Source organism: Oncorhynchus gorbuscha, linkage group LG13 (assembly GCF_021184085.1).
Source record: "Oncorhynchus gorbuscha isolate QuinsamMale2020 ecotype Even-year linkage group LG13, OgorEven_v1.0, whole genome shotgun sequence".
Taxonomy (NCBI): Eukaryota; Metazoa; Chordata; class Actinopteri; order Salmoniformes; family Salmonidae; genus Oncorhynchus; species Oncorhynchus gorbuscha.
This window is the reverse complement of record NC_060185.1, coordinates 60,631,916-60,649,492: the sequence shown is the minus strand read 5'-3', so window position 1 is coordinate 60,649,492 and position 17,577 is coordinate 60,631,916. Positions and strand designations below refer to the sequence as shown.

The following is a 17,577-nucleotide window of genomic DNA, read 5'->3' as shown; positions in this document are numbered from 1 at the left end:
TTAGAATAAGGCTCTAACGTAACAAAATGTGGAAAAAGTTAAGGGGTCTGAATACTTTCTGAATGCACTGTACATCAGCTGCTGATATGGAATATATTTTTATTAATGATCAGCCTATTGGTTTGTGGAGTGGCAGATGGGATATAGGTCTGGGAATTATTACATTGCTTTGGTGGCGATACGATATGTATTGCGACACTCACTGTTATATATGTTTTGTGATTCAGTGTTCCAAACATATTGCTCACCATATGTCTGCTGCAGAGAGTGGAGAGAGCATGATTATTAGTTTTCATCAGTCCTGGAAATAAAAGTGCTGAAAATAAATGTGTCTCCCTATTTCAAAAGAAGATGCAGAACAAGCTATTAAGGAAAAAATACTGGAGTTTTGGTGTCGGTACAGTCAACTAGCTCAAAAATAATATTGCAATATTGTGAAAATATAGTCCAAAAATAATATCCTGATATGTAACTGTATTGATCCTCCCCCCACCACTAGTAGAATAGTGTAGTGATGGCTTGGGGATAGTCAGGGAGAGCGCAAAATGCCCTTATCTCACTTCCTGTTTCTGTCTGTGGGGATTTCAAGAGGGGTTAGTGGGTGGCCAAGCTGGTGTGCCTGAGCTATGAGCCGTGAGAAAGAATGTCAAGGCAAGGTACAAATGATGAGGATGACTGAGTACATGACAGGCTAGGATAATAGACCAGTTAGATTACAACATGATCAGTGTTTTTTTAATTTTTTTTTTACAAAGAAATTAACTGAAAAGGTAGAATGGTATCGCTTTGGCCTAGATTGTAAAACAAATAAATTGGTATTGCCAGTCATGCCAAGCCTCAATTTGTAGTGTATACAAATGTCATAAAAAGGTAATGAAGTCATATAAAATATCTTATTAAATTCTGGACATATAAGACAAAATTCTGGTCTGTGCTACCCCAGTCCAAACTAAATAAATTGGTGTGAAATGCAGCCCTTGGGTGATGTTGAGATAAAATGGAGGGAGTTATCTGGGAGAGTCAGGTCCCCTGAGATGAGTGAGAGGAGCAGGGTGAGGGGTCGCGGCTGTGGCTACAGGGAAACGGGCCAGCTGTCTCTTTAAAAAACAACAACAGCCAAACCAGACCTAGCCACTGCCTGGCTATGCTAATGAGGTTAGTGCTGGTTGGCTGGCCCTCAATGGAGCCGTCCGTGATTGGAGCCGGACCTAGTGGGGGAGGGGCTGGGTGTGGATGACAGCAGGGACCTAGCCAGCCGAGAACAGTCTGACAGAACTAGAGAGAGAAAAGAAAGAACGATAGAGGGAGAGAGCGAGGCGAGAGAGAGGAAGACAGGCTGGCAAACTTCATAATGCAAGGTTAGGCGCTCTGTGTGTGTGTGTGTCGTTAAATGCGTTTGTGAATGAGAGCTTGAAGATGCAAGGGGGTGATATGGGCTTGGGTGTGGTGTTGCTGACGAGTGTGTGTGTCGTTTCCTTTTTGCTCAGCGTGTCCTTGTAGCGAATTGAGCAACTGTGTGTGTGTGTGTGTACGGCGCCTGCGTGTATGTGTGTTATTGTGTGTCTGGCTGGATGTTGGGTGGAGTAGTGCTGCATTATCATCCTACCCTGCCCCTCCCCCTCTCCCTGCTCTCTCTCTCTCACACTCCTTAAACCAAGGGTAAGAGAAAGGAGGAGGAGGAAGGGAAAGGAAAGGAGGGAGGGAGAATGAATGAAGCGCTGAATGAATTGCATTGTGTGCGCGGCCATGCTTGTGCTCCATAAGCCTTGTACGCAAGCGTCCTTTACTCTAAATATTTGTGTGTTTGCGCTTCTGAGGCTGCCTTTTGTTAACCAGTAATTGTGAATCCATTGTGATCTCTGGCATGTGGAGATTAAGATAAAGGAAAATGCTTTGTTATTTTTTTTAATGAGATGCAGATTCACTTTCTTAAGCCTTCTCGGCTAGGCCCATTTGGGAAATGCTTTGACGTCACAGGAAGCGTCCACAAATATTTGTCTTCCACTGCCTGCCTGCCACCAGTTCCTATCCTACTCCCACCTCTCTTTCTCCCTCCCCCACACTCCCACTATGACACAGGACATAGTGTTTGTGCATATGGATGTCGGTCTGTGTGTCTGTCCCTGCATGCGTCCTGCCCTCTGTCCATGTGAATGTTCCAGCGAGACACATGCACCCCCCCCCCTTCTTGTCCCTCTCCCCCACCCCAGACCATACACCTGTCACGCAGAGACTGTGTGTGTGTTTCTGGTCTAGGGGCCAGTGGTGTGGTCTGGTGTGTGTTACGTGTGTGTGTGTGAGAAGGGCAGTGCGTTCCGATTCAGAAGGCCAGTTCATAATTAGTTCAGTGTGAAGGAGAGGCAGAGCGCTAAGACACACACACACACGAATATGTCTTATGATGATGGTATCAGTGGTGATGTTAGTTTTTGTTCCAGTTGGCCACATTTCTCTAGTGACCTTTGGCACAGATGTTAGCCTTGTGCTTTGTCTCGCATTCTGCCACTTGGTGCTCAGTGATGATTGAGGATTTCGATGCAGACCCAGGACCACGGTGGACAAATGTAGCCATGTATCAGTGGGCGTGTGTTTACGGATGTGTGTACAGAACGTGTGTGTTTGGGGGGGCTCCAGAGGAGGGAATTTAGGTCATGACTCAGTCTCTCTCTCTCTACCCCCTTCCCCCTTCTTCCCTGCACCCCGCATCTCAACCCCTCTACTGCCCCTCCCCCAACCGTCACACTCGACCTCCCCTGGCACTGCAGCCAGCTACAGTGTAGCTCCACAAGCGTTTCCATCCTCCTCTCTGGCTGGAGTCAGCAATGTGGGTGGTGTGTCATTCAGTGTGTCTTACATGTGTCGTCATAGCATGTGCGTCTGATTTCCGTGGGGTTGCATGTATTGACGTTGTAGGTTCGTGCTGGTGTTGGACCCCCCCCCCCCCTGTCTCTTTGTCATCTCAGATGTGCTCTCTGCAGCAGCAGATCCAGTTACATATTACCATTGCGTAACCATCACACGCAGCCACTGATCCCTCAGGGTGCCAGTGTTGACAAGGCCCTGGCTGTTTGTGGGGACGGAGAAGAGAGCATCATGGGACTCGCTTTGGTAGTAGTAATCATGTTAGTGGTCACTGGTCAGACTCACTATTCGGGTTGAGCCTGCTCTGGCCCCGGCACTGATGATGCCAGTGGCTATTGTCATGCCTGGTCAAGTTCAGAGGGACTTTAATGGTGTGCACGTGTGTGTTGTAATGGTCAAGGCAATGGTGCGTGTAGAAGGTTTAGGGCAGTGATTCATTTAGCCCTGGTCCAGAGACTCCAGAAACATTGTTGATTCACTAACCTCAGTGAACAGTCCCATCTGGGAAAACATGGTGCGCTGTATGCGGTGTTTTTGACTTTATCACACATCCCCCAAAGGAAGCCATTTTGTCTGGGCGAACGATCAACTCAAAGTGGACTGTAAACGTCAGATGAACACTTATAGTTTGATGGTTATAATGTGGACATTAAATAAATAAAAAATAATCCACAACCATTAGTGTGTCAAGCACCATGCTCCAACCTAGCCAGCCATTGGAACCAAAGCAGCACATACGATTTTAGAATGCAACTAATTTAGTGACCTTTCATAATGCCAAATCATGTCTTAACTGTCCCCCTCTCCCCTGTGTGCAGGCATCCGCCCCCCCATCCTGAACGGGCCCATGCACCCTCGGCCCCTGGTGGCCCTGCTGGACGGGCGTGACTGCACCATAGAGATGCCCATCCTCAAGGATGTGGCCACTGTGGCCTTCTGTGATGCCCAGTCCACCCAGGAGATACACGAGAAGGTAGAGTGAGACACACACACTTTAGGAACATCTGCTCCTTCCATGACATAGACTGACCAGGTGAATCCAGGTGAAGGCTATGATCCCTTATTGATGTAACCTGTTAAAGACACTTCAGTCAGTGTAGATGAAGGGGAGGGGACATGTTAAAGAAGGATTTCTGAGCCTTGAGACATGGAGTGTGTGTGCCATTCAGAGAGTGTATGGGCAAGACAAAATATCTTTTTAAAAAGACTGCCTTTGAACGGGATATGGTAGTAGGTGTCAGGTGCACTGGTTTTAGTCTGTCAAGAACTGTAACGGTGCTGGGTTTTTCACACTCAACAGTTTCCTGTGTATGTCGAGAATGGTCCACCACCCAAAAGACATCCAGCTAACTTGACACAACTGTGGGAAGCATTGGAGTTAACATGGGCCAACATCCCTGTGGAACACCTTCGACAGCTTGTAGTGTCCATGCCCCAATTTAATCGAGGCTTTTCTGAGGGCAAAAGAGGGTGCAACTCAATATTAGGGAGATGCTTCTAATGTTTTGTACACTCAGTGTTTATAAGGCAACATACACTGTCTGGTTGTAAGCTTCCTGTTAATATGGCTATAAGCGGCACTTCCTGATTTCTAAAATATTTTAAAAGTTATTCAGGACTACCTCCTGACTGCCAGCCATGTGTTTATTTGAGTAGTTATGATACTGTCTAACCAGCAGTATGTGTGTTAACCCTGTAGGTGCTGAACGCGGCTGTATTAATTTGTGTGATGGCCTTGTCTGACGGTGTGTGTTAACCCTGCATTGCCAACTGTATAACGGTGTCTGTGTATTAACCCCGTAGGTGCTGAACGAGGCAGTAGGGGCTCTGCTCTACCATACCATCACCCTCTCCAGAGACGACCTGGATAAGTTCAAAGGCCTCCGAGTCATTGTCAGGATCGGCAGTGGCTTCGACAACGTCGACATCAAAGCTGCAGCTGAGCTGGGTGAGTCATGCCCGAATACACACACGCAGTATGCCGATGAACAGGTACACACACACACACACACACACACACACACACACACACACACACACACACACACACACACACACACACACACACACACACACACACACACACACACACACACACACACACACACACACACACACACACACACACACACACACACACACACACACACACACACACACTCCTCTCTTTCCTTCATCTCACCATCTCCCTCTCTCCCCACCTCCCCATCTCCCTCTCTCCCCACCTCCCCATCTCCTCTCTCCCCACCTCCCCATCTCTCTCCCCCAGGCATCGCAGTGTGTAATGTGCCAGCGTGCTCGGTGGAGGAGACGGCCGACACGTCCATGTGTCTGATCCTGAACCTGTACCGCCGCGTCACCTGGATGCATCAGGCCCTGAGGGAGGGCACCAGGGCCTCCAGCGTGGAGCAGATCAGGGAGGTGGCCGGGGGAGCTGCCCGAATCCGGGGGGAGACGCTGGGCATCATCGGCCTGGGTGAGTGGGGGTCATCTGGGCTAGGGAGGTTGATGGAGTTACTGGGTAGTGGAGAAGGGGGCTGATTTAGAGCAGCTGATTTTAAAAATCTTTTATTTACCTTTATTCAACTAGGCAAGTCAGTTAAGAACAAATTCTTATTTTCAATGACGGCCTAGGAACAGTGGGCAGGGGCAGAACGACAGCTTGTCAGCTCGTGGATTTCAACTTGCAACCTTTCGGTTACTAGTCCAGCTCTCTAACCACTAGGCTACCCTGATTAGTGACTAGTGGTCACTAGGCTACCCTGACTAGTGGCCCCTAGTCTGGCCTGTTTTCAATTGACAATTGGGGCTGCGAGAGGCCCTGGAGTTGCTTTGGGTGCCTATGTGCCCCACCATGGATATACAAACACTAGTTACCCCTGTGCGTTCCTCTCTCTGCAGGTCGTGTGGGCCAGGCGGTGGCTCTGCGGGCCAAGGCGTTTGGTTTCGGGGTGATCTTCTACGACCCCTACCTGCCTGACGGAGTGGAGCGCTCCCTGGGCCTGCAGAGGATGACTACGCTCCAAGACCTGCTCATCCACTCTGACTGTGTCTCTCTACACTGCAGCCTCAACGAACACAACCACCACCTCATCAACGACTTCACCATCAAACAGGTACACGATGTCATAAACACACATCGTACACACACATTTTATGTATGTTTTAGGGCTGTCAAACGATTTAAATAATCACAATTCATCTAAATGTTTTAATTTGCTGAAGTTTGTCCCTTAAGAAAAAATAACCCTATTAAAAAGCAGTTTGTTGAGTTACAGGCGTACTATGCTTTTATTGTAAGGGATGGAATCACAATCTGTATAAGAAATAAAATACTCACAATGTTTAAATTAGCTACATGTAATATTTTTGCATTGTAATTTGAGAAAATGTCATTAATATATCTGAAGTAATAGTGGAATGATAGTGTTTCACAATATTTTTTCCCTCCATAAAAGTGATTGGGCCCACACAAAATTGCATTCTATTGGTGCAGCCTTCTTATTGGTCAACAGAAGACGGACTTGCTCTTGTTGTTAAATTTCCTGAGCTGCATGCTAACCGAATCTATTAGTGAGCGATACTTTATACAAATCGTTCAGCCCCAGTCAATTTGACAAGAGTTTTGCCGGGCCCAAAAATACTACATGTCGCTCTTTTAAATATACTTACTCCCTCTTATTAATGTTCTTGACGTATTAACGCTTACACACACACACACACACACACACACACACACACACACACACACACACACACACACACACACACACACACACACACACACACACACACACACACACACACACACACACACACACACACACACACACACACACACACACACACACACACACACACACACACACACACACACACACACACACACACACACACACACACACACACACACACAAACAGTTAAAGCTTCAGGCATTCTCAATTAGTGTTCTCCCAATTTCTGATTTGGGGGGTTAAGTACAGGAAAACAGACCTGACTCTATGGACACAAGGAGCATTTTACACCTGTTCAACAATGATATGAATTCCACAGAAGACAATAGCTCAGCCAGGTCTGAGTTAATGTAATAACAGCTATTAGATGTAGCCTAGGCTACTTCAACATGAGCTAGTCACAAGCTGGTTCTACAAAAATGGAGATTATTTGCTTAAATCTTTTGACCTGAGAAATGCAAGAAAACCATGGATGTCCTGTTCTGGTTTAAAACCATTGTGGGTAGTTATGTCAAGAGGCATTCAACCATGACATTGTAAACATTATTTTGGTTAGCTAGCGAACTTTAGTATAAGTTGCTAGCTATTTTTTGTCCAAAATATGTTTTTGCTGTTATCTAAAGAAACACCTGAGAATGTGTGTATGGTTGAGCTTTTTTTCCTTCAAAATTGTGGCTCAAAGCTGCGCGCAAAGTGGATGTTTTTAAGGGTGTTTTCACATATTAGTCCTCTTTTAAAATAAGTGGTGTCAGTCCTGTTTTAAAGTGAACGAAATAAATCTAAAGAAGTCTGTTCTCTTTGTATTCACACTGCCGTTGAATGAGGACTCAACTCTTTTGCCAGTTCACTTCGCCTTTTTTGAGGTCTGAGTCCTCTTTGCATTCGCATTTAATGTTTTTGTTAGAAAGGAACCAAAGATATTTGTCCAACATTCACTCAATGAACTCTAGTAAAAGTACAGGACAAGCCATTCCATCAGAATGTGCAATCGGACAGCTAATTACATTTTGGTAGTTAACAGATTGCATTTTGGTAAAAGGATGAGACATAATAATTGTCATCAGAAGATAATATTAACATGTAAATATTATTGGAAACAGATTAACTACCAGTAAATTAATTGCCGATTTAAATAATGCTGTAGGCTACTGACCCTTCAACAGCTAGAATGGATTTTGTACCCATGTTGTGATTCTCACCAAATATGTTGCCTTTTCACACTATTCAAACCCCACATTCGAACCCCACATTCGAATAAACAGTTTATGAACCTCTCTTAGCCTGTAGGTCAACATATTGCAAACAGAGAATCTGAACATCGCGCCAGTACAAAACTCCACACACACACATTTTAGAATTTCTCTGCGTCCTTGACAATCGCTAATCAGCACACATTTATTTATGTGAACCGGCACATCCTCTTCTCTCTCCAATGTCAAGGGGTTATTGCAGAGGAAACGGTGTTCCAGTGTGTGGTGCGGTAAAAATTACAAGCAAACCCGGGGAGCTTTGTGTTTACCTTGTCCTAAAAAAAAGAAGGGGGAACCGGACTTCCGAATTCAAGCGAACCGGTCTCAGTTCGGTTTGCTTAGGGCGCTCTTCTGAGGGCTCCAAGTTCCTATGGAGTCTTCACACTCCACTGTGTTCCTTTTGGAGTCTTCGCACTCCACTGTGTTCCTTTTGGAGTCTTCGCACTCCACTGTGTTCCTTCTGGAGTCTTCGCACTCCACTGTGTTCCTTTTGGAGTGTTCGCACTCCACTGTGTTCCTTTGGAGCACTCCACTGTGTTCTTTGCAGTCTTCCACTCCACTGTGTTCCTTTTGGAGTCTTCGCACTCCACTGTGTTCCTTTTGGAGTCTTCGCACTCCACTGTGTTCCTTTTGGAGTCTTTCCACTGTGCAGTCTCGCACACCACTGTGTTCCTTTTGGAGTCTTCGCACTCCACTGTGTTCCTTTTGGAGTCTTCGCACTCCACTGTGTTCCTTTTGGAGTCTTCGCACTCCACTGTGTTCCTTTTGGAGTCTTCGCACTCCACTGTGTTCCTTTTGGAGTCTTCGCACACCACTGTGTTCCTTTTGGAGTCTTCGCACTCCACTGTGTTCCTTTTGGAGTCTTCGCACGCCACAAAAAAATGAGGGGAACCGCACTGAATTCACAAAAATTGTTTGAAGGGGACCAAGTGTGAAAACACCCTAAGAGACAGACGGCACCACATAACAGCAGCTGCAACATAGTGCAGGGTCCATGCGGAATAGGGTCTGTGTGGAAACACGTGCGCTTGAAAGGGGTCCGTGCGGTGAAAAATCAATGCCTTTTTAAAAATCTAACACCTTGTTAACAGCCCTAGTATGTTTGTAAATTCACGTTCTTACATGCATGTACAGGTGACTTCCAAAATAATGGAAACAATTGACTAAATGAGGGATACAAAGTATATTAAAAGCAGGTGCTTCCACATAGGTGTGGTTCCTGAGTTAATTATGGGAGTGCGTGTGTGTATAAAGTTAACTCTGTGTTTTGTGTGTAGATGCGCCAGGGAGCGTTCCTGGTGAACTCTGCGCGGGGAGGGCTGGTGGATGAGAAGGCTCTGGCTCAGGCCCTGAAGGAAGGACGGATACGAGGAGCTGCACTAGACGTCCACGAGACAGAGCCATTCAGGTACACACACACACACACACACACACACACACACACTCAGTCATTCACGAGACAGAGCCCTTCAGGTACACACACACACACTGGACGTTCAGTCGTTCACGAGACAGAGCCATTCAGGTACACACACAGACACTGGACGTTCAGTCGTTCACGAGACAGAGCCATTCAGGTACACACACACACACACACACACACACTGGACATTCAGTCATTCACGAGACAGAGCCCTTCAGGTACACACACACACACACACACACACACACACACACACACACACACACACACACACACACACACACACACACACACACACACACACACACACACACACACACACACACACACACACACACACACACACACACACACACTGGACGTTCAGTTGTTCACGACACAGAGCCCTTCAGGTACACACACACTGGACGTTCAGTCGTTCACGAGACAGAGCCATTCAGGTACACACACACACACACTGGACGTTTTGTCGTTCACGACACAGAGCCCTTCAGGTACACACACACACACACACACACACACTGGACGTTCAGTCGTTCACGACACAGAGCCCTTCAGGTACACACACACTGGACGTTCAGTCGTTCACTACACAGAGCCATTCAGGTACACACACTGGACGTTTTGTCGTTCACGACACAGAGCCCTTCAGGTACACACACACACACACACACACACACACTGGACGTTCAGTCGTTCACGACACAGAGCCCTTCAGGTACACACACACTGGACGTTCAGTCGTTCACGAGACAGAGCCATTCAGGTACACACACTGGACGTTTTGTCGTTCACGACACAGAGCCCTTCAGGTACACACACACACACACACACACACACTGGACGTTCAGTCGTTCACGACACAGAGCCCTTCAGGTACACACACACTGGACGTTCAGTCGTTCACGAGACAGAGCCATTCAGGTACACACACACACACACTGGACGTTTTGTCGTTCACGACACAGAGCCCTTCAGGTACACACACACACACACACACACACACACACACACACACACACACACACACTGGACGTTCAGTCGTTCACGACACAGAGCCCTTCAGGTACACACACACTGGACGTTCAGTCGTTCACGAGACAGAGCCATTCAGGTACACACACACACACTGGACGTTCAGTCGTTCACGAGACAGCCATTCAGGTACACACACACACACACACACACACACACACACACACTGGACGTTTTGTCGTTCACGACACAGAGCCCTTCAGGTACACACACACACACACACACACACACACACACACACACACACACACACACACACACACACACACACACACTGGACGTTTTGTCATTCACGAGACAGAGCCCTTCAGGTACACACACACACACACACTGGACGTTTTGTCGTTCACGACACAGAGCCCTTCAGGTACACACACACACACTGGACATTCAGTCATTCACGAGACAGAGCCCTTCAGGTACACACACACACACACACACACACACACACACACACACACACACACACACACACACACACACACACTGGACGTTCAGTCATTCACGAGACAGAGCCATTCAGGTACACACACACACACACACTGGACGTTTTGTCGTTCACGACACAGAGCCATTCAGGTACACACACACACTGGACGTTCAGTCGTTCACGAGACCGAGCCATTCAGGTACACACACACACTGGACGTTCAGTCGTTTACGAGACCGAGCCATTCAGGTACACACACACACTGGACGCCATTCAGTTACCAGACGCCATTCAGGAGACCGAGCCATTCACACACACACTGGACGACGAGACCGAGCCATTCAGGTACACACACACACTGGACGTTCAGTCGTTTACGAGACCGAGCCATTCAGGTACACACACACACTGGACGTTCAGTCAGTCGTTTACAGACAGAGCCATTCAGGTACACACACACACACACGACACAGACACAGACATTCAGGTACACACACACACTGGACGTTCAGTCGTTCACACACCGACCATTCACACACACACACACACACACACACACACACACACACACACACACACACACACACACACACACTGGAGTTTTGTCATTCACGAGACAGAGCCCTTCAGGTCACACACACACACTGGACGTTCAGTCGTTCACGAGACAGAGCCCTTCAGGTACACACACACTGGACGTTCAGTCATTCACGAGACAGAGCCCTTCAGGTACACACACACACACACTGGACGTTCAGTCGTTCACGAGACAGAGCCATTCAGGTACACACACACACTGGACGTTCAGTCGTTCACGAGACAGAGAGGCCATTCAGGTAGCCACACACACACACACTGGACGTTCAGTCGTTTACGAGACAGAGCCATTCAGGTACACACACACACACACTGGACGTTTTGTCGTTCACGACACAGAGCCATTCAGGTACACACACACTGGACGTTCAGTCGTTCACGAGACAGAGCCATTCAGGTACACACACACTGGACGTTCAGTCGTTCACGAGACAGAGCCATTCAGGTACACACACACACTGGACGTTCAGTCGTTTACGAGACAGAGCCATTCAGGTACACACACACACACTGGACGTTTTGTCGTTCACGACACAGAGCCATTCAGGTACACACACACTGGATTCAGTCGTTCACGAGACAGAGCCATTCAGGTACACACACACTGGACGTTCAGTCGTTCACGAGACAGAGCCATTCAGGTACACACACACACTGGACGTTCAGTCGTCCACGAGACAGAGCCATTCAGGTACACACACACACACACACTGGACGTTCAGTCGTCCACGAGACAGCCATTCAGGTACACACACACACACACACGACACAGAGCCCTTCAGGTACACACACACACACACACACTGGACGTTTTGTCATTCACGAGACGGAGCCCTTCAGACACACACACTGGACGTTCAGTCATTCACGAGACAGAGCCCTTCAGGTACACACACACACACACACACTGGACGTTCAGTCGTTCACGAGACAGAGCCCTTCAGGTACACACACACACACACACACTGGACGTTCAGTCGTTCACGAGACAGAGCCCTTCATGTACACACACACACTGGTTATTCAGTCATTCACGAGACAGAGCCCTTCAGGTACACACACACACACACTGGACGTTCAGTCGTTCACGAGACAGAGCCCTTCAGGTACACACACACACTGGACGTTCAGTCGTTCACGAGACAGAGCCCTTCAGGTACACACACACACTGGACGTTCAGTCGTTCACAAGACAGAGCCCTTCAGGTACACACACACACTGGACGGTCAGTCGTTCACGAGACAGAGCCCTTCAGGTACACACACACACACACACTGGACGTTCAGTCGTTGACGAGACAGAGCCCTTCAGGTACACACACACTGGACTTTCAGTCATTCACGAGACAGAGCCCTTCAGGTACACACACACACACACACACACACACACACTGGACATTCAGTCGTTCACGAGACAGAGCCCTTCAGGTACACACACACACACTGGACAGTCGTTCACGAGACAGAGCCATTCAGTACACACACAGACACTGGACGTTCAGTCGTTCATGAGACAGAGCCATTCAGGTACACACACACACACACACACACACACACACACACACACACACACACACACACACACACACACACACACACACACACACACACACACACACACACACACACTGGACATTCAGTCATTCACGAGACAGAGCCCTTCAGGTACACACACACACACACACACACACACACACACACACACACACACACACACACACACACACACACACTGGACGTTCAGTTGTTCACGACACAGAGCCCTTCAGGTACACACACACACACACAGGACGTTCAGTCGTTCACGACACAGAGCCCTTCAGGTACACACACACTGGACGTTCAGTCGTTCACGAGACAGAGCCCTTCAGGTACACACACACTGGACGTTCAGTCGTTCACGAGACAGAGCCCTTCAGGTACACACACACTGGACGTTCAGTCGTTCACGAGACAGAGCCATTCAGGTACACACACACACTGGACGTTCAGTCGTTCACGAGACCGAGCCATTCAGGTACACACACACACTGGACGTTCAGTCGTTTACGAGACAGAGCCATTCAGGTACACACACACACACACTGGACGTTTTGTCGTTCACGACACAGAGCCATTCAGGTACACACACACTGGACGTTCAGTCGTTCACGAGACAGAGCCATTCAGGTACACACACACTGGACGTTCAGTCGTTCACGAGACAGAGCCATTCAGGTACACACACACACTGGACGTTCAGTCGTTTACGAGACAGAGCCATTCAGGTACACACACACACACTGGACGTTTTGTCGTTCACGACACAGAGCCATTCAGGTACACACACACTGGACGTTCAGTCGTTCACGAGACAGAGCCATTCAGGTACACACACACTGGACGTTCAGTCGTTCACGAGACAGAGCCATTCAGGGTACGAGACAGAGCCATTCAGGTACACACACACACACACACTGGACGTTCAGTCGTCCACGAGACAGCCATTCAGGTACACACACACACACACTGGACGTTTTGTCGTTCACGACACAGAGCCCTTCAGGTACACACACACACACACACACTGGACGTTTTGTCATTCACGAGACGGAGCCCTTCAGACACACACACTGGACGTTCAGTCATTCACGAGACAGAGCCCTTCAGGTACACACACACACACACACTGGACGTTCAGTCGTTCACGAGACAGAGCCCTTCAGGTACACACACACACACACACACTGGACGTTCAGTCGTTCACGAGACAGAGCCCTTCATGTACACACACACACTGGTTATTCAGTCATTCACGAGACAGAGCCCTTCAGGTACACACACACACACACTGGACGTTCAGTCGTTCACGAGACAGAGCCCTTCACGTACACACACACACTGGACGTTCAGTCGTTCACGAGACAGAGCCCTTCAGGTACACACACACACTGGACGTTCAGTCGTTCACAAGACAGAGCCCTTCAGGTACACACACACACTGGACGGTCAGTCGTTCACGAGACAGAGCCCTTCAGGTACACACACACACACACACACTGGACGTTCAGTCGTTGACGAGACAGAGCCCTTCAGGTACACACACACTGGACTTTCAGTCATTCACGAGACAGAGCCCTTCAGGTACACACACACACACACACACACACACACACTGGACATTCAGTCGTTCACGAGACAGAGCCCTTCAGGTACACACACACACTGGACGTTCAGTCGTTCACGAGACAGAGCCATTCAGGTACACACACAGACACTGGACGTTCAGTCGTTCATGAGACAGAGCCATTCAGGTACACACACACACACACACACACACACACACACACACACACACACACACACACACACACACACACACACACACACACACACAGACAGACACCACACACACACACACACACACTGGACATTCAGTCATTCACGAGACAGAGCCCTTCAGGTACACACACACACACACACACACACACACACACACACACACACACACACACACACACACACACACACACTGGACGTTCAGTTGTTCACGACACAGAGCCCTTCAGGTACACACACACACACACACAGGACGTTCAGTCGTTCACGACACAGAGCCCTTCAGGTACACACACACTGGACGTTCAGTCGTTCACGAGACAGAGCCATTCAGGTACACACACACTGGACGTTCAGTCGTTCACGAGACAGAGCCATTCAGGTACACACACACACTGGACGTTCAGTCGTTTACGAGACAGAGCCATTCAGGTACACACACACACACTGGACGTTTTGTCGTTCACGACACAGAGCCATTCAGGTACACACACACTGGACGTTCAGTCGTTCACGAGACAGAGCCATTCAGGTACACACACACTGGACGTTCAGTCGTTCACGAGACAGAGCCATTCAGGTACACACACACACTGGACGTTCAGTCGTTTACGAGACAGAGCCATTCAGGTACACACACACACACACACTGGACGTTCAGTCGTCCACGAGACAGCCATTCAGGTACACACACACACACACTGGACGTTTTGTCGTTCACGACACAGAGCCCTTCAGGTACACACACACACACACACACTGGACGTTTTGTCATTCACGAGACGGAGCCCTTCAGACACACACACTGGACGTTCAGTCATTCACGAGACAGAGCCCTTCAGGTACACACACACACACACACACTGGACGTTCAGTCGTTCACGAGACAGAGCCCTTCAGGTACACACACACACACACACACTGGACGTTCAGTCGTTCACGAGACAGAGCCCTTCATGTACACACACACACTGGTTATTCAGTCATTCACGAGACAGAGCCCTTCAGGTACACACACACACACACTGGACGTTCAGTCGTTCACGAGACAGAGCCCTTGACACACACACACTGGACGTTCAGTCGTTCACGAGACAGAGCCCTTCAGGTACACACACACACTGGACGTTCAGTCGTTCACAAGACAGAGCCCTTCAGGTACACACACACACTGGACGGTCAGTCGTTCACGAGACAGAGCCCTTCAGGTACACACACACACACACACACTGGACGTTCAGTCGTTGACGAGACAGAGCCCTTCAGGTACACACACACACACACTGGACGTTGAGACGTTCACGAGACAGAGCCCTTCAGGTACACACACACTGGACTTTCAGTCATTCACGAGACAGAGCCCTTCAGGTACACACACACACACACACACACACACACTGGACATTCAGTCGTTCACGAGACAGAGCCCTTCAGGTACACACACACACACTGGACGTTCAGTCGTTCACGAGACAGAGCCATTCAGGTACACACACAGACACTGGACGTTCAGTCGTTCATGAGACAGAGCCATTCAGGTACACACACACACACACACACACACACACACACACACACACACACACACACACACACACACACACACACACACACACACACACACACACACACACACACACACACACACACACACACTGGACATTCAGTCATTCACGAGACAGAGCCCTTCAGGTACACACACACACACACACACACACACACACACACACACACACACACACACACACACACACACACACACACACACACACTGGACGTTCAGTTGTTCACGACACAGAGCCCTTCAGGTACACACACACACACACAGGACGTTCAGTCGTTCACGACACAGAGCCCTTCAGGTACACACACACTGGACGTTCAGTCGTTCACGAGACAGAGCCATTCAGGTACACACACACACACACACTGGACGTTTTGTCGTTCACGACACAGAGCCCTTCAGGTACACACACACACACACACACACACACACACACACACACACTGGACGTTCAGTCGTTCACGACACAGAGCCCTTCAGGTACACACACACTGGACGTTCAGTCGTTCACGAGACAGAGCCATTCAGGTACACACACACACACTGGACGTTCAGTCGTTCACGAGACAGCCATTCAGGTACACACACACACACACACACACACACACACACACACACACACACACTGGACGTTCAGTCGTTCACGACACAGAGCCCTTCAGGTACACACACACACACACACACACACACACACACACACACACACACACACACACACACACACACACACACACACACACACACACACACACTGGACGTTTTGTCATTCACGAGACAGAGCCCTTCAGGTACACACACACACACACACACACACACACTGGACGTTTTGTCGTTCACGACACAGAGCCCTTCAGGTACACACACACACACTGGACATTCAGTCATTCACGAGACAGAGCCCTTCAGGTACACACACACACACACACACACACACACACTGGACATTCAGTCATTCACGAGACAGAACCATTCAGGTACACACACACACACACACACACTGGACGTTTTGTCGTTCACGACACAGAGCCATTCAGGTACACACACACACTGGACGTTCAGTCGTTCACGAGACCGAGCCATTCAGGTACACACACACACTGGACGTTCAGTCGTTTACGAGACCGAGCCATTCAGGTACACACACACACTGGACGTTCAGTCGTTTACGAGACCGAGCCATTCAGGTACACACACACACTGGACGTTCAGTCGTTTACGAGACCGAGCCATTCAGGTACACACACACACTGGACGTTCAGTCGTTCACGACACAGAGCCATTCAGGTACACACACACACACTGGACGTTCAGTCGTTCACGAGACCGAGCCATTCAGGTACACACACACACTGGACGTTCACAC

At 48.8% G+C, this 17,577-nt stretch overlaps 1 protein-coding gene across 3 annotated transcripts in view; it reads left to right on the top strand.

Moving 5' to 3' along the window:
• The window catches only part of LOC123993235 (C-terminal-binding protein 2-like), a 35,038-nt gene that overhangs the window by 4,237 nt on the left and 13,224 nt on the right, over nucleotides 1-17,577 (top strand). For 2 of the 3 annotated variants that reach the window (XM_046295147.1, XM_046295149.1), the window contains exons 4-8: nucleotides 3,681-3,835; nucleotides 4,666-4,810; nucleotides 5,132-5,338; nucleotides 5,764-5,978; nucleotides 9,125-9,255. In XM_046295147.1, the coding sequence (XP_046151103.1) occupies nucleotides 3,681-3,835; nucleotides 4,666-4,810; nucleotides 5,132-5,338; nucleotides 5,764-5,978; nucleotides 9,125-9,255 (853 nt within the window). Of the gene's footprint in view, nucleotides 1-1,229; nucleotides 1,359-3,680; nucleotides 3,836-4,665; nucleotides 4,811-5,131; nucleotides 5,339-5,763; nucleotides 5,979-9,124; nucleotides 9,256-17,577 lie in introns of those variants that run through there. The other variant, XM_046295148.1, reaches the window with a different exon arrangement.